General features: G+C 48.4%; 1 protein-coding gene across 1 annotated transcript in view; it reads left to right on the forward strand.

The window, feature by feature from the left end:
- Positions 1-531: 531 nt before the first annotated feature.
- The window catches only part of LOC310799614 (AT-rich interactive domain-containing protein 3B), a gene marked incomplete at both ends in the record, with an annotated part of 125467 nt that continues 103498 nt past the window's right edge, over positions 532-22500 (forward strand). The window contains 2 exons of the mRNA XM_083662203.1: positions 532-567; positions 1766-2485. Coding sequence (XP_083518329.1) covers positions 532-567; positions 1766-2485 — 756 coding nt within the window. The remainder of the gene's footprint in view (positions 568-1765; positions 2486-22500) is intronic.

The following is a 22500-nucleotide window of genomic DNA, read 5'->3' on the forward strand; positions in this document are numbered from 1 at the left end:
AAGGCTGTGTGTGAGACTTGTTGCTGTCGCTGGGCGGGCCCTATGCTGCTGTGCGCCCAGGCGGGGGGTGGCAATTGAAGGGGAGGAAGAGGGGAGAGCGAACCGAGTGAAGGGAGTTACCTCAGCGAGTTACCTCAGCGCGCTGCGAGATATGAGATCGGACCATTTTCCTGTCGGTCCCTTCTTGTGATTAAAGAAGGAAACATTGGGGGAAAGGGAAAGGAAGTGATCGCAGGACATTTTGGACAGGTCGGGTCGCGCAGAAGAGAGCATTGAGCGCCTTCGTGCTGCTGGCTGGCTGGATCTAGTGGTGAAATCTCCGGTGCATGCAGAGTATTTCTCCCCCCCCGGGTGTGTGTGTGTGTGTGTGAGTTCCTGCGTGTGTTTCGCTCCCCGGGTGCGCGTGTGTGTGTATGTGCGTGTGTGTATGTGTGTGTGTGAGAGAGAGAGTGCCTGCGCGTCGGTGTTTACAAGTGTTTGAAAGAGTGCCAGAAACGAGGGAAGAAGGAGGACAAACACAAGGAAGTAGGGATGGTGGACAACTCCGGCAGCAGCAAGGCGCAAATGGTGAGCTGTGACTCCGCTTTGGCGTCCTGATGTATCGCTGCTGTCACCCAGGGCTTTATTCCAGGCACCTTCAACTCACTTTATCCACCTTTTGCTATGTGTGATAAGAGTTTACGCACCATTTTACGCACCTCAGTGCTGTAATTTTAACCCAGTGTAAAATACACTGGCTTAAAATTACAGTGTGTCTAGCACTTAATAGTGAGTTTAAAGTGACCTATGGCGCTTGATGGTATTTTGTGTCTATTCCGATAGGATATTATACCGTTTATAGTTTAGGCCTACTGTGGTGTTGTGGTATAGTTCTGTAACTTAACTAGGGCTACATACTTCTACTGAGGTTAGTCGGGCACTGCATAGTGCATTTTATTTTATTTGAATGTTTTTCTGATAGTCTATTTGATTTTCTACTGGTGGTTGTTTGCCTTATAATGACTGGAGGTTTTTACCCTACTGGTTTCTACTGGATGCTATATTTGGAGATTAAAATTAGGCTTTTCGCGTATGCATAGTTTGCGTTGATAACAACGTTCAAACTTGCACCAGCATTGCGTAACGGGGGGAAAAACTGTAATATTCCCATTCCTCTGGATGTGTAGTGGCTGCACGGTGTAGGTTTTGTTGTGATATATTTTTGTAGTATCCTTATCAAATGTGTATTCGAGCTACTTTTGTGTGTGTCCGGTTTGACTTGTCTACTTGCTCAGGCTGTTGAGCCTAGCTTGCTTACACTGTCAGTGAGTGTTCCTGCCTAATGCTGCTACACTGTTTCTGCTTTGACACATGGCCACGTCGGTGTGTTTAGACTCGCAGTCTTACTTTAGATGCAAATGTTTATAGCTTAAGCCACCATAGTATATACACTATTTCAACTGTTTATATCAGCAAATCTAGTTCAGATTTATGGCTGTGATGATGCTGATTTTCTAACTTTTGCCTCAGTGGGGCTGAACTAAAGTCGCCTGGTTCAAACATTGACTTGAGTGAATGAGTAAAGGAGTTATAACTTTGCTACTACATGAACTCGATGAAAACAGTGGTGGCCAAATGCTGTGTTCAAGTTTGCCACAGTTTTGTTTCCCTTCTAGCTTTGATTTTGGCTGATGTCATTTCCTGTATAACCGGCCAATCGAATGGCTAAATTAGATTTCCGTTGATGGTTGGTCATCCATGCTTCCCTGTCCTCCTCCTCCCACAGCCCAGCATGTCTCAGGACCCCGGCATGGGCAGCGCCTTCCCTCAGGGTGGCTCCACGGGGGGCATGAAGCTGGAGGCGGTGATGGAGCAGCTCCAGAGGCAGCAGCAGGCACGTCTGGAGATGGAGCGTAAGGAGCGGAGGCTGAGGGAGGCCCACATCATGTACGCCCAGCAGGTGGCCGCCCAGCAGGCCATCCTGGCCGCCGCCCGGGCCTCCGGGGCCAACTTCATGGGCATGGGCCTGGGCAAGGGCCTGGGCCTGGGCCTGGCCAGCGGCGGCGGGGGGGCCCCTGGCGGTGGCGGGGGGGTCCCTCCCCCTCCCCCTCCCCCCCGGGTGTCCAACCAGAGCAGCGTGGACTCGGAGCGAGAGGACGAGGAGGACCGGGGCCGCGACTCCGGGGACGACGAGGACGACGACGCCGACGAGGAGATGATGGAGGGCGACGAGGGCAGCGAGGAGGAGGAGGAGAGCGGGGCCAGCGGGCTGGAGTTCCTCCGAAAGCAGACCCTGGCTCTGCAGAGCGCCGAGCGGCCGTTTGCCTCCCGGCCGTTCGCCTCCCGGCCTTTCGCCGGTTACTCTGCCTCGGCCCCCCAGCGGCCGGCGTCGCCCCCCGTCAGAGTGAAGCAGGAACCCGACGAGGGCCTGTCCCCCGCGGGGCCCCACTCCGCCACCTCCCCCAACGGACAGGCCGACTGGAGCTACGACGATCACTTCAAACAGGTTAGCTTCCCCGCCAAGCCCGTTTCCTCCTTATTACATCAATTCCTTGTTTTGGTCTGTTCCTAGTTATGTCTTCAGAAAACACACCTCCTCCCAAAACCCATGTGTCCTTTCAAAGATGTCTGCCTGACATGTTTATGAAAAAGCAGCACTGCTCCATCTGAAAAAGTTGTGGATTATTATCTGTGAAGATTTCCCCTCTGCTGCTCTTAATCTGCCATCAAAGTTGTGCTTATCTGTGCTTAAATGCAGCGGGGCAACAGAGAGAGCTCTGTAATCACAACACAGATGTCTCTCTGCCGTTTAGCGTCACCAGGAGAGGAAATGCCTTTCACAATTTTCCACTCCTCCGCCGTGTGTTTTGTTTGATTGCTCTTGCTCAGTCAGCCCCCCCACTGTGAGCCACAGCTTCATCTTGGCCGTGGCACAAACGTCTCAAGCCGTATCTTTGTGAGACACTTCAAATCTCTGTGGAGGGTTACCGCCCGTCGGCTTTTGTGGCTAAAAATCCAACTAAGTGAGTCCTGGCAGTGGGCCAGTCTGGGGCGCGCAAAGTGTTCACGCTCACTAACTCTCTGGCTGTGTGCGCTCTCGTTCTCTGTGTGTGTGTGTCTCTCTCTCTCTCTCTCTCTGTCTCTCTCTCTGCGCTCCTCCGCTCAGGCTCTGGTTTGGCCCTGATCCAGGTAGCGGAGTCAGGCGGGGCAGGAGGCTGCGGGTGGTTGGCTGGGTCAGCACGAGGCACGAGGGGGTGGGCGGGTTAGAGGTAGTGCACAGTAGCAGCGCCTTTACGCCCCTTCAAGAGTTTCGGCTGCGCGCCAAGTGCACTTTCCCTTGAAGGTAAATATTGCCTCACCGCAGTGTTACAGAATGCTGGAATGCTCGCTGGGAGCCAAGCCGGGGCTCCATGTGGCTTAGCATGAGCGCTAGGGAAGTAGCAGCTTGCAGGCAGCCCAGCGGCAGTTGGCTGGTATAAAAAGCCTCGGTTGCACAAGAGTGTGGGCCGTGTGTCAGAGGACGTACATGTATGTGTGTCTGATCACTGTGCTCCACTATCATGTGCCAGGGTTTTATTACTGTCTATTTATAAAGTGCAGTGCTGCTGATGGCTGACAGGGAAGCTCAGACATGACGAGCAGAGTGAGCCGTGGATTACAGAGACTGAGAGCAGGCGGTAGTGTCGTGGAAGGAGGTGCAGTGCTAGCTGTGGTAGCAGTAGTGTTGTGGCAGGAGGTGCAGTGCTAGCTGTGGTAGCAGTCGTGTTGTGGCAGGAGGTGCAGTGTTAGCTGTGGTAGCAGTCGTGGCAGGAGGTGCAGTGTTAGCTGTGGTAGCGGTAGTGTCGTGGCAGGAGGTGCAGTGCTAGCTGTGGTAGCAGTAGTGTCGTGGCAGGAGGTGCAGTGTTAGCTGTGGTAGCAGTAGTGTCGTGGCAGGAGGTGCAGTGCTAGTGGTGGTAGCGGTAGTGTGGTGGCAGGAGGTGCAGTGCTAGCTGTGGTAGCAGTAGTGTCGTGGCAGGAGGTGCAGTGCTAGCTGTGGTAGCAGTAGTGTTGTGGCAGGAGGTGCAGTGCTAGCTGTGGTAGCAGTAGTGTCATGGCAGGAGGTGCAGTGCTAGCTGTGGTAGCAGTAGTGTCGTGGCAGGAGGTGCAGTGCTAGCTGTGGTAGCGGTAGTGTCGTGGCAGGAGGTGCAGTGCTAGCAGTGGTAGCAGTAGTGTCGTGGCAGGAGGTGCAGTGCTAGCTGTGGTAGCAGTAGTGTCGTGGCAGGAGGTGCAGTGTTAGCTGTGGTAGCAGTAGTGTCGTGGCAGGAGGTGCAGTGCTAGCTGTGGTAGCGGTAGTGTCATGGCAGGAGGTGCAGTGCTAGCTGTGGTAGCAGTAGTGTCGTGGCAGGAGGTGCAGTGCTAGCTGTGGTAGCAGTAGTGTTGTGGCAGGAGGTGCAGTGCTAGCTGTGGTATCGGTAGTGTCGTGGCAGGAGGTGCAGTGTTAGCTGTGGTAGCAGTAGTGTTGTGGCAGGAGGTGCAGTGTTAGCTGTGGTAGCAGTAGTGTTGTGGCAGGAGGTGCAGTGTTAGCTGTGGTAGCAGTAGTGTTGTGGCAGGAGGTGCAGTGCTAGCTGTGGTAGCAGTAGTGTCGTGGCAGGAGGTGCAGTGCTAGCTGTGGTAGCAGTAGTGTTGTGGCAGGAGGTGCAGTGCTAGCTGTGGTAGCAGTAGTGTCGTGGCAGGAGGTGCAGTGCTAGCTGTGGTAGCAGTAGTGTCGTGGCAGGAGGTGCAGTGCTAGCAGTGGTAGCAGTAGTGTCGTGGCAGGAGGTGCAGTGCTAGCGGTGGTAGTGTCATGGCAGGAGGTGCAGTGCTAGCTGTGGTAGCAGTAGTGTCATGGCAGGAGGTGCAGTGCTAGCTGTGGTAGCAGTAGTGTCGTGGCAGGAGGTGCAGTGCTAGCGGTGGTAGTGTCATGGCAGGAGGTGCAGTGCTAGCTGTGGTAGCAGTAGTGTCATGGCAGGAGGTGCAGTGCTAGCTGTGGTAGCAGTAGTGTCGTTGCAGGAGGTGCAGTGCTAGCGGTGGTAGTGTCATGGCAGGAGGTGCAGTGCTAGCTGTGGTAGCAGTAGTGTCATGGCAGGAGGTGCAGTGCTAGCTGTGGTAGCAGTAGTGTCGTGGCAGGAGGTGCAGTGCTAGCTGTGGTAGCAGTAGTGTCGTGGCAGGAGGTGCAGTGCTAGCTGTGGTAGCAGTAGTGTCGTGGCAGGAGGTGCAGTGCTAGCTGTGGTAGCAGTAGTGTCGTGGAAGGAGGTGCAGTGCTAGCGGTGGTAGCAGTAGTGTCGTGGCAGGAGGTGCAGTGCTAGTGGTGGTAGCGGTAGTGTCGTGGCAGGAGGTGCAGTGCTAGCTGTGGTAGCAGTAGTGTCGTGGAAGGAGGTGCAGTGCTAGCGGTGGTAGCAGTAGTGTCGTGGCAGGAGGTGCAGTGCTAGCTGTGGTAGCGGTAGTGTGGTGGCAGGAGGTGCAGTGCTAGCTGTGGTAGCGGTAGGAGGTGCAGTGCTAGCGGTGGTAGCGGTAGTGTCGTGGCAGGAGGTGCAGTGCTAGTGGTGGTAGCAGCACTATGATCTTCTTGTTGCATTTTCACGATTCAAACAGGTAGACGGAGGAAAAGAAACCATGACACTTTTACTTGTTTACTCACCAATTTGGCTCTCTTCCAAATAATCCAGCCACGTCCATTCATGAAATTAAATAGCACGGGAACATTCATGGTTTGTAAAAGTGCCATTTAACAATATAACAACAAGTCATCCCAACATCATCAACACGCCCACTCGCTCGCTCTGCACATGTTGCTCTGCGAGCCACATGGACATGGTACTAGGGGGCACATGGACAGGGTACTAGGGGGCACATGGACATGGTACTAGGGGGCACATGGACAGGGTACTAGGGGGCACATGGACATGGTACTAGGGGGCACATGGACAGGGTACTATGGGGCACATGGACATGGTACTAGGGGGCACATGGACAGGGTACTAGGGGGCACATGGACAGGGTACTAGGGGGCACATGGACAGGGTACTAGGGGGCACATGGACAGGGTACTAGGGGGCACATGGACATGGTACTACGGGGCACATGGACAGGGTACTAGGGGGCACATGGACATGGTACTAGGGGGCACATGGACATGGTACTAGGGGGCACATGGACAGGGTACTAGGGGGCACATGGACAGGGTACTAGGGGGCACATGGACAGGGTACTAGGGGGCACATGGGCATGGTACTAGGGGGCACATGGACATGGTACTAGGGGGCACATGGACAGGGTACTAGGGGGCACATGGACTAGGGGGCACATGGACAGGGTACTAGGGGGCACATGGACATGGTACTAGGGGGGCTTGGGTGTCTAAGATCTGTTTGCGAGGGGGCTTGCTCACAACAGACAATTGTGTTCATAGTACATATACCCCATCCCAGTAACGTCACTCTGGATATCTTCAGGAGATCACTGCATGCCTAAAAAGGGCTTTTATTATCATTGCGGATCGAGAGCAGCCCCTGTTCTCACGGGTTCCTGCTGGTCGGCTGGAGCAGCCAGAGGTTATCAAGAACATCCCATGGACCACAGTGGAAAGTGAATGCAGTGGAGTTTGACTTCATTGTTTGGGCTGCTTATTGTTTGGAAAGGTGTCAGACGAGCAGAGGGCTGCTATTGTTCTGCAAGGTGGCCATGCTTTGTGTGGACCTTGCATCAGAACAGAAGAGCAAAGCTGCAAAGTTGTAACTGACCAGGGCTTTACCTTACCAGGGCCCTATCTGACCACTGGCCTATCTGCTGACCATGGCCCTATCTGACCAGGGCCCTATCTGACCAGTGGCCTATCTGCTGACCATGGCCCTATCTGACCAGTGGCCTATCTGACCAGGGCCCTATCTGACTAGGGCCCTAGCTGTCTGACCAGGACCCTATCTGACCAGGGCCCTATCTGACTAGGGCCCTAGCTGTCTGACCAGGACCCTATCTGACCAGGGCCCTATCTGACCACCCTATCTGACCAGGGCCCTATCTGACCAGTGGCCTATCCGCTGACCAAGGCTCTATCTGACCAGGGCCCTACAGTATCTGCTGACCAGGGCCCTATCTGACCAGGGCCCCTATGTGCGGCCCGCCCAGTGTCTTTTATTAGGAGAGGCGGGCCCTGAGCCTGGGGGTTGGGGGAGGAGCCTGGGGGTGTGTGGGGGGTGGGGGTGCTCTGAATTGGTCTGGCCTTTTTTAGTTTCCTCTCTTTGATCCCTGCTGTCATTATGTCAGCTCTGCACTATTTAATGGAGGCTCATCTCTTCAGGGCAGTTTCAGGTTGCAGCACTGTGGGCTCGGGGGAGGGGGACAGTGGAGGCAGGGGAACTGTTTTTTTCATGTCATTGTCTTGGAGAGGCCAGAGATAGATGCCGCAAATACCCTCCCCGCATAATGGTGTTACCCTCCTCCCCACATAATGGTGGGGGGAGGACATTTATGATGTTCTAAAAGCAGAGGCAGAGAGAGAGGGGCGGGGCGGGGGGATGACTGGCTTAAAGGGGCCCACACCGTACAGCCTGGACATTTACATGAACATTTACATGGAGGCAATGTTTCTGTTGCTGTGCCTTTTTACAGAGGCTTTACAACTCCACAACATAGACATTCTAAATGGCCCCCAGCTCACTTCCTGTTGCAGTGTTTTGCTAGTACAGACATGACATGAGCTACTTTTCAAGCTGTTCCCTAGCAACACAATTTGGTGAAAAGTAAACCGTCTACAAAAGAGAGCGACCGAGTACATATATATAATATATATATATATATATATATATATATATGTATATATATATATATATATATATATATATATATATATATATATATATATATATATAATATATATATATTATAGATGGGAATAGATTAATTTTTTTAATCTAGATTAATCTAGATTAATCCTGGTCATTAATCTAGATTAATCTAGATTAAAATGGGTCATTTGAAGTCTGTCGAAGCCATTCAAAATATGTGTGTGCAACATAAATAATGACTAGAAGTAAGTCCTTGTGAACAGGTTTCTGTTTATTCAATTCAACTTGAATAGCCAGTAGGCATTTAAAGGTAAGAAACCAGCAGGTTACACACATGGTCTGTCTTCATCTGGACAAAGTTCTATCCTGAACTACCTGGAATGAGATCACCGGGATCACTCGTGAATATTCATGAGTGTGGCTCCCGCACGTCAGAGAGGCTGGGAGGAGGAGAGAGAGAGCATGATGCCAGAGCCCGGCTAGCTGCATCTCTCATGCACAGCCGGCACGGAGCATCGGGAGCGTTTGGAAGCGTTTGAGGGCAAATCGGCTCACGACTCGTGCTATAGCCTACACGGTGCCACACGACAACGATGGACTGACGGAGGAGAGAGCAAAAGAGAGAGAGAGAGAGAGACAGAGAGAGAGACAGAGAGAGGGAGACGGAGAGAGAGAGAGACGCTGCCGCCTCGTGTTTTTGAAGCATGCACATTATTTAGAGCAGATGCCTGCCAGGTCAGTAGTGTAGGCCACTGGAAGATGACTAGAGAGCAGGTTCGGTTGTTCACGCCCCCCCCACAGCAGCCAGGATGGGGGAGGCAGACATAAATGTCCGCGCTTACATACCTGTTCCATTCTAAAGTGATAATCATCATGGCCTGCTCAATATAAGTGGACCCTGCTACCAGACAACTTTGAGAATAGATTAACGGCGATAATTTTTTTATCGCGCGTTAAGAGTCTCGCGTTAACGCAGCCGTTAACGGCGTTAACGATCCCATCTATAATATATATACATTATATACTGTATATATACATTATATATATAATATATATTTAAGCAATATCACACGAGAGGGAGTGCATTGTTGGCTAATATTGGCACTGCTGTGATTCGGTCGCAGGCACGAGGCCGCAGGCCGAGTGCCGAAGATAATCACAGCAGTGCCAATATTAGACAACAATGCACGACCTCGAGTGTGATATTGCTTTTATACAACAGTTCTATTAAACAAAGCTGATTAAAAAAATTACAAAAAGCTGAGAAAATAGATGATTTCTGTATTTATTCCTCCGCCAACAAAAATAGTCCCCCCAGCTTTCCCTTTGCAGAAAATGTAGCCTAATCAGCCTAATTAACTGCAGGCTGTCTACTCTACTACTGTCTACTCTACAGCTGTGAAGCACTTTGTTGATTAGGGCAGCTGTGAAGCGGAGTGATCTACACACAGTGAAGCGCCAGTGCATTATCGTGAAATATAGGCACTCGTAGGATCCCTCTTGTCCAATCAAATTGCTCGGCCGGAACTACCTGTTGTATAAATATATATATATACTGTATATATACATTATAACGTCAGCCATTGCTTTGTGGACTCCTGTTTTGAAGCCTCTAGTTTGGAGTTTTGGCCGCTGCCATCTTGCTTCTCCAGCGGCTCGTGCGTGACCAGGGGGTTTCCCACAGAGCGGCAGCGCCGGCTGCTATTGGATCGTGATTGGCAAGCTGCGCGATCATTGGACAGGCGACCTGTCAATCATGCCCAAAACATAGTCTTTATTATGGCCTATTTGACTCTACAAAAGTGTGAGTTATATAAAAAATTCACCCCCTGTACAGTTGTCATGAAAGGTGAAATGAGCTATAGAGACCAAACCCCTTTTTTGAACCAGGCTGTAAACATGTTTCTGCTGTAAAGACGGGCATTTGAACATGGGCTCAATTCGGGACTGGCTGGCTTTAGCAGCCGGGCTCTGGTGGCCATTCGAGGAACTGTCGTCGTATTTGAGTACTTCCGCGTTGGCCTCAATGCATCAAAGTAAGCCTGCCCCCTTGGTTACTTGGCCCATGTTGAACCTAGTGTCCTCTAGAGAGAGAGTGGCGTCAGCGGAGGACCAAAATGCGAGACTCATTAGCCAATGAACAGCCAGGAATGGGTCTCGCGCTACTTTTGAATGCTAAAATAAAGATGATAATGTACAATTTGATTCAAGGGGGGAAAAACCCTTTCAGAGTACAACACAAACTGTCTTATTTGGCTGCAACTCGACAGTGCTGCTTAATCCAGGACCTTACTTCCTGGAACTCTTGAGAGTAAAAAACTGGTCCATTGGAGTGAATGGAGATGTCGGGACTCTTCTATCTACACGGCTCTGGTTTAACCCAGTCAGCCCACAGTGGTTCATCTCTAGTCAGACAGCACCTGGCTCACAACCTGGAACATGTTGGACATCTCTAGTCCTCACAGTTCAGACAGCACCTGGCTCACAACCTGGAACATGTTGGTTCATCTCTAGTCAGACAGCACCTGGCTCACAACCTGGAACATGTTGGTTCATCTCTAGTCAGACAGCACCTGGCTCACAACCTGGAACATGTTGGTTCATCTCTAGTCAGACAGCACCTGGCTCACAACCTGGAACATGTTGGTTCATCTCTAGTCAGACAGCACCTGGCTCACAACCTGGAACATGTCGGTTCATCTCTAGTCAGGACAGCACCTGGCTCACAACCTGGAACATGTTGGTTCATCTCTAGTCAGACAGCACCTGGCTCACAACCTGGAACATGTTGGTTCATCTCTAGTCAGACAGCACCTGGCTCACAACCTGGAACATGTTGGTTCATCTCTAGCCAGACAGCACCTGGCTCACAACCTGGAACATGTTGGTTCATCTCTAGCCAGACAGCACCTGGCTCACAACCTGGAACATGTTGGTTCATCTCTAGTCAGACAGCACCTGGCTCACAACCTGGAACATGTTGGTTCATCTCTAGTCAGGACAGCACCTGGCTCACAACCTGGAACATGTTGGTTCATCTCTAGTCAGACAGCACCTGGCTCACAACCTGCAACATGTTGGTTCATCTCTAGTCAGGACAGTTCAGACAGCACCTGGCTCACAACCTGGAACATGTTGGTTCATCTCTAGTCAGACAGCACCTGGCTCACAACCTGGAACATGTTGGTTCATCTCTAGTCAGGACAGTTCAGACAGCACCTGGCTCACAACCTGGAACATGTTGGTTCATCTCTAGTCAGACAGCACCTGGCTCACAACCTGGAACATGTTGGTTCATCTCTAGTCAGGACAGTTCAGACAGCACCTGGCTCACAACCTGGAACATGTTGGTTCATCTCTAGCCAGACAGCACCTGGCTCACAACCTGGAACATGTCGGTTCATCTCTAGTCAGACAGCACCTGGCTCACAACCTGGAACATGTTGGTTCATCTCTAGTCAGACAGCACCTGGCTCACAACCTGGAACATGTTGGTTCATCTCTAGTCAGACAGCACCTGGCTCACAACCTGGAACATGTCGGTTCATCTCTAGTCAGGACAGCACCTGGCTCACAACCTGGAACATGTTGGTTCATCTCTAGTCAGACAGCACCTGGCTCACAACCTGGAACATGTTGGTTCATCTCTAGCCAGACAGCACCTGGCTCACAACCTGGAACATGTTGGTTCATCTCTAGCCAGACAGCACCTGGCTCACAACCTGGAACATGTTGGTTCATCTCTAGTCAGACAGCACCTGGCTCACAACCTGGAACATGTTGGTTCATCTCTAGTCAGGACAGCACCTGGCTCACAACCTGGAACATGTTGGTTCATCTCTAGTCAGGACAGTTCAGACAGCACCTGGCTCACAACCTGGAACATGTTGGTTCATCTCTAGTCAGACAGCACCTGGCTCACAACCTGGAACATGTTGGTTCATCTCTAGTCAGGACAGTTCAGACAGCACCTGGCTCACAACCTGGAACATGTTGGTTCATCTCTAGTCAGACAGCACCTGGCTCACAACCTGGAACATGTTGGTTCATCTCTAGTCAGGACAGTTCAGACAGCACCTGGCTCACAACCTGGAACATGTTGGTTCATCTCTAGCCAGACAGCACCTGGCTCACAACCTGGAACATGTCGGTTCATCTCTAGTCAGACAGCACCTGGCTCACAACCTGGAACATGTTGGTTCATCTCTAGTCAGACAGCACCTGGCTCACAACCTGGAACATGTTGGTTCATCTCTAGTCAGACAGCACCTGGCTCACAACCTGGAACATGTTGGTTCATCTCTAGTCAGACAGCACCTGGCTCACAACCTGGAACATGTTGGTTCATCTCTAGTCAGACAGCACCTGGCTCACAACCTGGAACATGTTGGTTCATCTCTAGTCAGACAGCACCTGGCTCACAACCTGGAACATGTTGGTTCATCTCTAGTCAGGACAGTTCAGACAGCACCTGGCTCACAACCTGGAACATGTTGGTTCATCTCTAGTCAGACAGCACCTGGCTCACAACCTGGAACAATGTCATGAAATCATCTCCCAGCACTGCAAACAACAAACTAGCGTGAAGCCATGGCTCCAGGGCACAGAGACTAGCCATTGCTTTGTGGTGGTTTGCAGCATTACCTGTTTGTTTGGGGCAGGTGTGTCGACTGTATGTGTGCTAGTTGAAATGCTAAACCAGCTAAAGCTTCATTTCACTTCCCACCGGACGCCAGCCACCTCCATGACACAATTGGAGGCTTTTTGAAGCGTGGCAGCGCTCAGTGCGTAGCGGCCGGGTGACACAACTGAGATCAAGAGAAAGTCTAAATGAATGCAGGTTTGATGTCTTCATATATCTCATTAATTAAACACACTTTCACTAACGTTAGTTTAGAGACCTAATTGACCTGTTGGACCACAGAATAAGAACAGCTTGAGTTCACCCAGAACTAGCAGCTAGTCCGATCGGCGGTGAGATGTCTTGTTGGGGAGATTTGGTTTATCAACGCATTACATAAGCACAACCAAACGTCAGATAGGTTGAGGCCACGTCTCGTCATGGACGCTGGTTTAGCTGGCTCAGCCTGGCTGGGGGCGTGGTCAGGGTGGGGTAAAAACCCCCGTTCTATCCATTCAGCAAAGTTAGAATTTAGCCGATAGCCCAGCCCAGGCAGACACGATCGGGGATTTAACCACCGCAGTAAACGCACATCTGAGCAGACGTCTTGTGTTCTGCTCTAGAACCCCCAAACCTGTAGTTTAGAGCCGCAGCACCGTCTTTTGGTGAGTCAGCCCATGAGATATATGGGCGGTTTTACCCCACTCGCGCGCCAGCTGTATAACATTTTGTCGGCGTTCCCAGACATGCGGACTGTCTCTATAGGTCGGACCACCGTGTTTAACTAGGGTATATCTCTTTAACGTGACAATTACGGCTGAAAATGACAACAGAAATAAACAATATAACAAGTTTGTGATATCTCCACAATTCAAATCAATCGGCAGGTGTCTACCTGGAAGTGACTTTTGCTGTTGTTAACGTGATGTCACGGTGATGACATCACAGCGCCACATGTGAGGAATATAGCTGATAGACACTCTTATCTAGAGCAAACGACAACGAGCACAACAGCAGAATAAACGTACATTCATAGATTTCACCAACATTACAAGCAGACAACAGATGGCACAACCAGGATACATCTTTGTAGTAATAATGTAACATAGATCGATTGGCTATAATTATCTTGGGCCAGCAGCACTGGAACAGGCACCTTGGAGTACTGTACTGGTGAGTGTTTGGAGTGTGTATGAGTGGTGAGGGATCCTACAGGTCAGATGGGGTACTGTACTGGTGAGTGTTTGGAGTGTGTATGAGTGGTGAGGGATCCTACAGGTCAGATGGGGGTACTGTACTGGTGAGTGTTTGGAGTGTGTATGAGTGGTGAGGGATCCTACAGGTCAGATGGGGTACTGTACTGGTGAGTGTTTGGAGTGTGTATGAGTGGTGAGGGATCCTACAGGTCAGATGGGGTACTGTACTGGTGAGTGTTTGGAGTGTGTATGAGTGGTGAGGCATCCTACAGGTCAGATGGGGGTACTGTACTGGTGAGTGTTTGGAGTGTGTATGAGTGGTGAGGGATCCTACAGGTCAGATGGGGGCACTGTAGGAATTTAGCCTGGGGCAAGGGCAAAAATGCCCCCAAGATTTCTATGATTCTATAAAGATGACGAAGAACACACTCACACAAACTGTTGTTCAATGTTCACACTACACTTTAGCAACTTTATGCGGTAAATTGTTTTTTTTAAGTGCCCCCAAATTGTTTAAATGCCCCTATTTCTTAGACTGGGGGCAAACTTTGCCCCCGAAATTTTTTAATTTCCTAAACTGGATGGGGGTAGCTGGTGTTTTTGTGTCAGTGATGCATGTGCCCTAAACAGCACAGTAAGTGATGTACCGTATGTGCCCTAAACAGCACAGTAATAGGGCTTTCACACCGGCAGGGCTCCGTGCCGGTTCCGGTTCCAGAACCCTAATCTGAACTGGCCGGCGCGTTCAGACCGAAAACATAATTGGTTCGGAACCTGAAAAGTTGGTTCTCAGCGGAACCAAAAAATAGTTGGTTTTCCTTGGGAACCGTGACATCATCAGTGGGCGTGTCTCATTCTAGGCTGTGAAAACGAGCAGGAAGGAGAAGAAGGCAGTGACAACATGGAGAAAAATAATTTGCGGTGGTCTGCTGAGGAAACCAAATGTTTAGTGGTGATTTGGGCATCTACCGAATCTCAAGAAAAGCTAGAAAGCAGTACAAGAAAGAGCAAATCATATGCCGAACTTGCAGAAGAGAGGGCCAAGGCTGGGTTCACTCGAACGCCAGACCAAATAATTAATAAACTTAAAAAACTGAAGAAGGACTACCGAATAATGTCCTCCCACTTTGGTTCCGCTTAAACTGGTGTGAACACGGGCTGGTTCGCCAGAAAGCACCAAGGTTCTGAGAATCCAGAACGGAGCCAGAACCAGAACCGTGTCTGTCTGAAAGCGGTATAAGTGATGTATGTGCCCTAAACAGCACAGTCAATAATAATTGTCACAGAAGCGGACGGACAAAGGCGTCACAGAGAGAGAGAGAGAGAGAGAGAGAGAGAGAGAGAGAGAGAGAGAGAGAGAGAGAGAGAGAGAGAGAGGAGAGAGAGAGAGAGAGAGAGAGAGAGAGAGAGAGAGAGAGAGAGAGAGAGAGAGAGAGAGAGAGAGGAGAGAGAGAGAGAGAGAGAGAGAGAGAGAGAGAGACTGTCGCCGCAGTGGGACAGACGCTTGGTGACCCCTGTAAATCCCCCCACACATTGACACTCCCCCTGATAATCCCTGTGTGATTAATAGAGTTGTGTTTTATGACACTGGTACACCGGCAGCAGCTCAGCTGTCTGTTGTGCTGTAGTACAGTGCTGTCTGTAACTGAGACAGGCTACAGGTGGGCTGCTGCTGCTGCTGCTGCTGCTGCTGCTGGTGGCTGTGCTGGTTTTGGTTTCACCCGTTTACCAGTTTCGTTGTTTCGCGTGCCCCCCTTTGTTCCCGTGCACTCTGCTTCCTGACAAGTGAGACAAGATGGAGGCAGCGAATCGAGCAGCACAGCACGTGTGCATTTGCATTGTTGTGATCACAGAGGTACAATAGTGACTAAGGGAGAGAGAGAGAGAGAGAGAGAGAGAGAGAGATGAGAGAGAGAGAGAGAGAGAGAGAGAGAGAGAGAGAGAGAGAGAGAGAGAGAGAGAGAGAGAGAGAGAGAGAGAGAGAGAGAGAGGAGAGAGAGAGGAGAGAGGAGAGAGAGAGAGAGAGAGAGAGAGAGAGAGAGAGAGAGAATCACATCACATCACATCATTTAACCCCCTGAGCGCGTGCCGTCCAGCCACTGAAACCTATTTGTTTGAGCCGATGCTATTGCATAATTTAGCCATCGCCCCGGCAACGCGTCGGCCAGGAAGTGGCCGCGGCGCAGAGATGGATGCTGATTGGCCCGCAGCGCAGAGATGGATGCTGATTGGCCGCAGCGCAGAGATGGATGCTGATTGTGTGTGTGTGTGTGTGTGTGAGCTTTTAGAGGCTTCGTTTATGCTTCATTTATGATACATGAGGGGGGGGGGGGGCATTGTATTTAGCAGATGGGGCTCTGCTCTGCTGGAGTCAGACGCATTCTGACGCTGGAATGTGGAACAAATGTAGCCTGATGCATCGGCCCACCGATGGAGAGCGGGTGGTGGGAGGAGGGCCGCAGGAAGTGCGAGATGCGCATCGCACCGTAACACCGTGTCTGTGTGTGTGTGTGTGTGTGTGTGTGTGTGTGGGGGGGGGGGGGTGCTCCACACAGCTGGAGACTCCAGCCTGACCTGCTTTCCCGCCCTCCACAAACGTCTGGTTGGCGTCTCGCATGCCGTAACTGTCAGTGTGGGTTTTAAACGCTTTACTTGGTCTTATTCCGTTGGAGTCGTTTTGAGGCTTATTGGTTTACTGGATTTCCTGTGATGCTGATGTAATAAGGCTGCAGTTACAGTCGCAACCCTGTTTGTCCAAAAGCCTTTCGAATGCAGGTCACCAGAAGTAACGAGGCCGAGATCCATTCAAATGTGTGGCGGCATTTCCTCATAATAACAAACAGGAGTTGTGTCCGTAACATAAAGACCTGCAGTGTCTAATTAGTGTTTGAAACAACATAATAATATTTGCTTTATGCTTTATCCCAAGTGCCTTACTACCATGAGTACATTCCTATTTCTCTCAATCAGTACATTTACATCCACACTCATATTCCACTATTATCCAGAAATCACAACATGACAATATTACAAATTTGATATGGGTCATGTAAACAGCATATTCCTCCGAATTAGGCCTCATTCTGAATGTAGCATTTTCTGATTAAGACGTGGGATAATTGTTTACTGTGGATCTCCGTTAGTCGACGCACAAGCGACAGACTAGTCTTCCTGGGGTCCATTTTAAAATATCAGGACAAATATAAATAAAATCACAAAACAACAATCAAATCAAAGTTCAACATTTGGAGTTTCCAATTACAACAAGAGAACTGTCACTCACTATCAGTCACAACAAACTGACAGGCAACATACACCAGATGCCTTACGGCTGCGTCACGGATCCGGCAAAACTGCCGGATCGACTCTCGCCCGTGTTGATAGATGGGCGATACGTGCGGTATGGAAAAATTACGCACCTGTTCTATTTTTGTCGGATCCCGCATACGTCTGACAGATGACATGAGTGTGGGTCTGTTCATACGTCTGACAGATGACATGAGTGTGGGTCTGTTCATACGTCTGACAGATGACATGAGTGTGGGTCTGTTCATACGTCTGACAGATGACATGAGTGTGGGTCTGTTCATACGTCTGACAGATGACATGAGTGTGGGTCTGTTCATACGTCTGACAGATGACATGAGTGTGGGTCTGTTCATACGTCTGACAGATGACATGAGTGTGGGTCTGTTCGTAGCCGTACCACATCTGTTCCGGAGGCGGTGTACATTAGCCCTTACGGACGGTATTAGGACAGACATACAGAGTACCTCAACTGTGAAAGACAATACTGTGTACACTGAAATCACATACGAATAGAATGATCACCGATATTCAGATTTTAGGAGTATTCTTTTGACATGCATTTGGAATATGCGTCTCAATTGGGGTTTTTACCGCAGTTTGCGACACATGGACTCTTGTTTACGGTCAGCTACAGTATGTGCGTTGTAAACAAACCAGCTGGTCAGAGATGTATGGCCAAAAGAAAAGCCCATATTTCTGGTCGGATGGAGAAACAAACCTACTTTGAACCATTCTGAAATACTTGGATTTCAACAGGTGTTTGGCTGTGCGCAGTAGTGCAATTATGGCAACGCCGGCGACCTTTTCAAGAAGGTGGTTGAACGCATGAAACGCAGGGTATGAAGACTGACGAATGAATGAATATCAGTGTAATATTAAAATGAATATTAGTGGAATATTTTCCTTAGCCATGTAAACAGGCGAGTAGGAATATTGTCTTTCCCCCGCAGAATAAGGTCACAAATGGAATATTTTGTGCATGTAAACATAGTGATAATATATTTTGTGCATGTAAACATAGTGATAATATTCATGTAAACATAGTGATAATATTCATGTAAACATAGTGATAATATTCATGTAAACATAGTGATAATATTCATGTAAACATAGTGATAATATTCATGTAAACATAGTGATAATATTCATGTAAACATAGTGATAATATTCATGTAAACATAGTGATAATATTCATGTAAACATAGTGATAATATTCATGTAAACATAGTGATAATATTCATGTAAACATAGTGATAATATTCATGTAAACATAGTGATAATATTCATGTAAACATAGTGGAAATATTCATGTAAACATAGTGATAATATTCATGTAAACATAGTGATAATATTCTACTGGAAAATTGAGCTTGGTTTGAGTGGAAATGATCGCAATGCTACAAATCAATGACACTGCCTGGCAACGCGTGTCCAAATGTGACGCATGCATGTCAATGGAGCATAGCGCAAGTACCTGCACTGTTTAGTATGCATTTGTAGTCTTTGTATTTATAGGACAATTGAGTGTGGAACTGTCCTGAAAACGGAGAAATATTGATATGTCTCTTATTTCTTTGAGACAATGAGCCGGGTGAGAACATGATTAACCACCAACGCTGTCCTTTCCCCACTGTTATCTCTCCACCTCTCCAGTACAGACAGTTTGAATCCTGTCATAAATCACATCTCACCATGTGGCTCCCCTGGAACAGAATCATCACAAATGACGGTTCCTTGACCTTGCGTGTATCTTGTCTATCGAAGTGGCTTTTGTGTTGGAAAAACTCGTGTTCACCTACATTACAATAAGTCATTCTCTTGTTATTTGTGGAGTCTTCATGACGCCGTTATTTAAATGGCCGACTTGTCCCTTTGACCCTGGGCTTTTGTCGTTTGTCTTCTCCGTGTCGTCTTATACGTTTGAATGTGTTTAGTCGCTCATCATCAGGGGCTGCTTGTCACGTGAACTGACCTCACCAGTGGAACAATGCTGTTACTAATGGCATTTGTGATGAATGGGCTGCTGGACACTAAATGGCTAACCTCATTTCCAAATTTGGCCCCTTTTACGACAACACCGATCTCAATGCAGATTATGCTGAGATAAATATAGGACTCTGATTCCAGCGTTATTCTTAGATTGTGGGGCTAAAATGGCTAGCAGGCTATTTCTTTCTTCTCTGTCCTTATTCTCACGTGACATTTGTCAAACTAAAGCAACGTTCTTCACCCAAAAATGAAAATTGGATCATCTTCTCGCCCTCATCATGCCAGTTGAAACACAGGCGATGAGGTGAAGATAGTACATACGGTATGACACAGAGGGAGTTTGGCAGCACGACTCCAGAGAGAAAACCACTCATCATTGACTTCAGTTGTACTGTACTGAAGTCAATGGTGTCTGCCTGCTTTTCTCTGACTCATTTTCGTTTTTTTTTGTGAACTTTTCCTAGCTACCTGGAGCACTTCACGTTTAGCCTGTAGCTACCTGGACCACTTCATGTTTAGCCTGGAGCTACCTGGACCACTTCATGTTTAGCCTGTAGCTACCTGGACCACTTCATGTTTAGCCTGTAGCTACCTGGACCACTTCATGTTTAGCCTGGAGCTACCTGGAACACTTCATGTTGAGCCTGTAGCTACCTGGAGCACTTCATGTTTAGCCTGTAGCTACCTGGAGCATTCATGTTTAGCCTGTAGCTACCTGGAGCACTTCATGTTGAGCCTGTAGCTACCTGGAGCATTCATGTAAGCAATTTTCATAATGTTTATTTCCCATCTTCTCTTTGAGTACTGAACTCTCAAAGTCACTGTTTTCCTAAACTGTATTTTGGCAGTAACATGTTTAACTCCTTGAACAGACTAAGCTGAGGTCTAGTGTTTACATATTTGGTTATATGGTGCGTTGTGCTGGGACTTTGGGTTTATGTTTGTAGCTCAATGCTGTGTGAACCTTTGCTCCGGCTCATTAAGAGCAGGCCTCGCCTCGCCTGGCCGGGCTGGATGGAGGCCACTGGCTTTTAGCTCTGAATGGCCTCTTTAATGGCATTTTTCTGATGGACGCTACTCCACGCTTAATGTAGCCCAACTGTTACGCCACGTTTAGTAATGTAGCCCAACTGTTACGCCACGTTTAGTAATGTAGCCCAACTGTTACGCCACGTTTAGTAATGTAGCCCAACTGTTACGCCATGTTTAGTAATGTAGCCCAACTGTTACGCCACGTTTAGTAATGTAGCCCAACTGTTACGCCATGTTTAGTAATGTAGCCCAACTGTTACGCCACGTTTAGTAATGTAGCCCAACTGTTACGCCATGTTTAGTAATGTAGCCCAACTGTTAGGCCATGTTTAGTAATGTAGCCCAACTGTTACGCCATGTTTAGTAATGTAGCCCAACTGTTATGCCATGTTTAGTAATGTAGCCCAACTGTTACGCCATGTTTAGTAATGTAGCCCAACTGTTACGCCATGTTTAGTAATGTAGCCCAACTGTTACGCCATGTTTAGTAATGTAGCCCAACTGTTACGCCATGTTTAGTAATGTAGCCCAACTGTTACGCCATGTTTAGTAATGTAGCCCAACTGTTACGCCATGTTTAGTAATGTAGCCCAACTGTTAGGCCATGTTTAGTAATGTAGCCCCAACTGTTATGCCATGTTTAGTAATGTAGCCCAACTGTTACGCCATGTTTAGTAATGTAGCCCAACTGTTATGCCATGTTTAGTAATGTAGCCCAACTGTTACGCCATGTTTAGTAATGTAGCCCAACTGTTAGGCCATGTTTAGTAATGTAGCCCAACTGTTTACGCCATGTTTAGTAATGTAGCCCAACTGTTACGCCATGTTTAGTAATGTAGCCCAACTGTTAGGCCATGTTTAGTAATGTAGCCCAACTGTTATGCCATGTTTAGTAATGTAGCCCAACTGTTACGCCATGTTTAGTAATGTAGCCCAACTGTTAGGCCATGTTTAGTAATGTAGCCCAACTGTTTACGCCATGTTTAGTAATGTAGCCCAACTGTTAGGCCATGTTTAGTAATGTAGCCCCAACTGTTATGCCATGTTTAGTAATGTAGCCCAACTGTTACGCCATGTTTAGTAATGTAGCCCAACTGTTATGCCATGTTTAGTAATGTAGCCCAACTGTTACGCCATGTTTAGTAATGTAGCCCAACTGTTATGCCATGTTTAGTAATGTAGCCCAACTGTTACGCCATGTTTAGTAATGTAGCCCAACTGTTAGGCCATGTTTAGTAATGTAGCCCAACTGTTACGCCATGTTTAGTAATGTAGCCCAACTGTTACGCCATGTTTAGTAATGTAGCCCAACTGTTTACGCCATGTTTAGTAATGTAGCCCAACTGTTACGCCACATTTAGTAATGTAGCCCAACTGTTACGCCATGTTTAGTAATGTAGCCCCAACTGTTATGCCATGTTTAGTAATGTAGCCCAACTGTTACGCCATGTTTAGTAATGTAGCCCAACTGTTAGGCCATGTTTAGTAATGTAGCCCAACTGTTTACGCCATGTTTAGTAATGTAGCCCAACTGTTACGCCATGTTTAGTAATGTAGCCCAACTGTTACGCCATGTTTAGTAATGTAGCCCCAACTGTTATGCCATGTTTAGTAATGTAGCCCAACTGTTTACGCCATGTTTAGTAATGTAGCCCAACTGTTTACGCCATGTTTAGTAATGTAGCCCAACTGTTACGCCATGTTTAGTAATGTAGCCCAACTGTTACGCCACGTTTAGTAATGTAGCCCAACTGTTACGCCATGTTTAGTAATGTAGCCCAACTGTTACGCCATGTTTAGTAATGTAGCCCAACTGTTTACGCCATGTTTAGTAATGTAGCCCAACTGTTACGCCACATTTAGTAATGTAGCCCAACTGTTACGCCACATTTAGTAATGTAGCCCAACTGTTACAGCATTTTTAGTAACCAGTGTTTCCCCTAGAAACATTTTCAGGCCTGGAGGGATTTCGAAATGTACCTCGACCGCAACGGTGGGGGCCCTCGCTGGCAACGCTAAACTTTTAGCTAACCTGTTCGCATCTATGTTCGCAATGGAATTCCCAAGTATCATCATACGGGGATGCAATGCGAACAGTTGTATTATGGGATGTGCGTTTCCCCGGCAACGACACACGTTGACATGTTTTGGAACAGCGCTGCACGCTGGCACAATGCTCCTAAAAGCAAAATGCTTATTGTTTTGAATGATTCTTCTGTTACTGTTAACACCAGTATTGCTGTATTGTAATAATATGCCACAAAGGTTTATTGACATTTTGGGGAGAGCAGATTTATTTTAATTTTTTTTGCAAAAAAAAAAAAATCTGGCCTGGCGGGGCGCCGTTGGCCTGGCGGGCCAACAGCGCCCCGCCAGGCCTGTAGAATGTTAGGGGAAACACTAATGTAGCCCAACTCTTACGCCGTTTAGTAATGTAGTCGTGCCCAACTGTTACGCCATGTTTAGTAATGTAGCCCAACTGTTACGCCATGTTTAGTAATGTAGCCCAACTGTTAGGCCATGTTTAGTTTGTGTCGGTATGGAAACAAATCAGAGCCTGCACAACTAATCA

This window comes from Poromitra crassiceps, assembly GCF_964638095.1.
Source record: "Poromitra crassiceps genome assembly, chromosome: 28".
NCBI lineage: Eukaryota > Metazoa > Chordata > Actinopteri > Beryciformes > Melamphaidae > Poromitra > Poromitra crassiceps.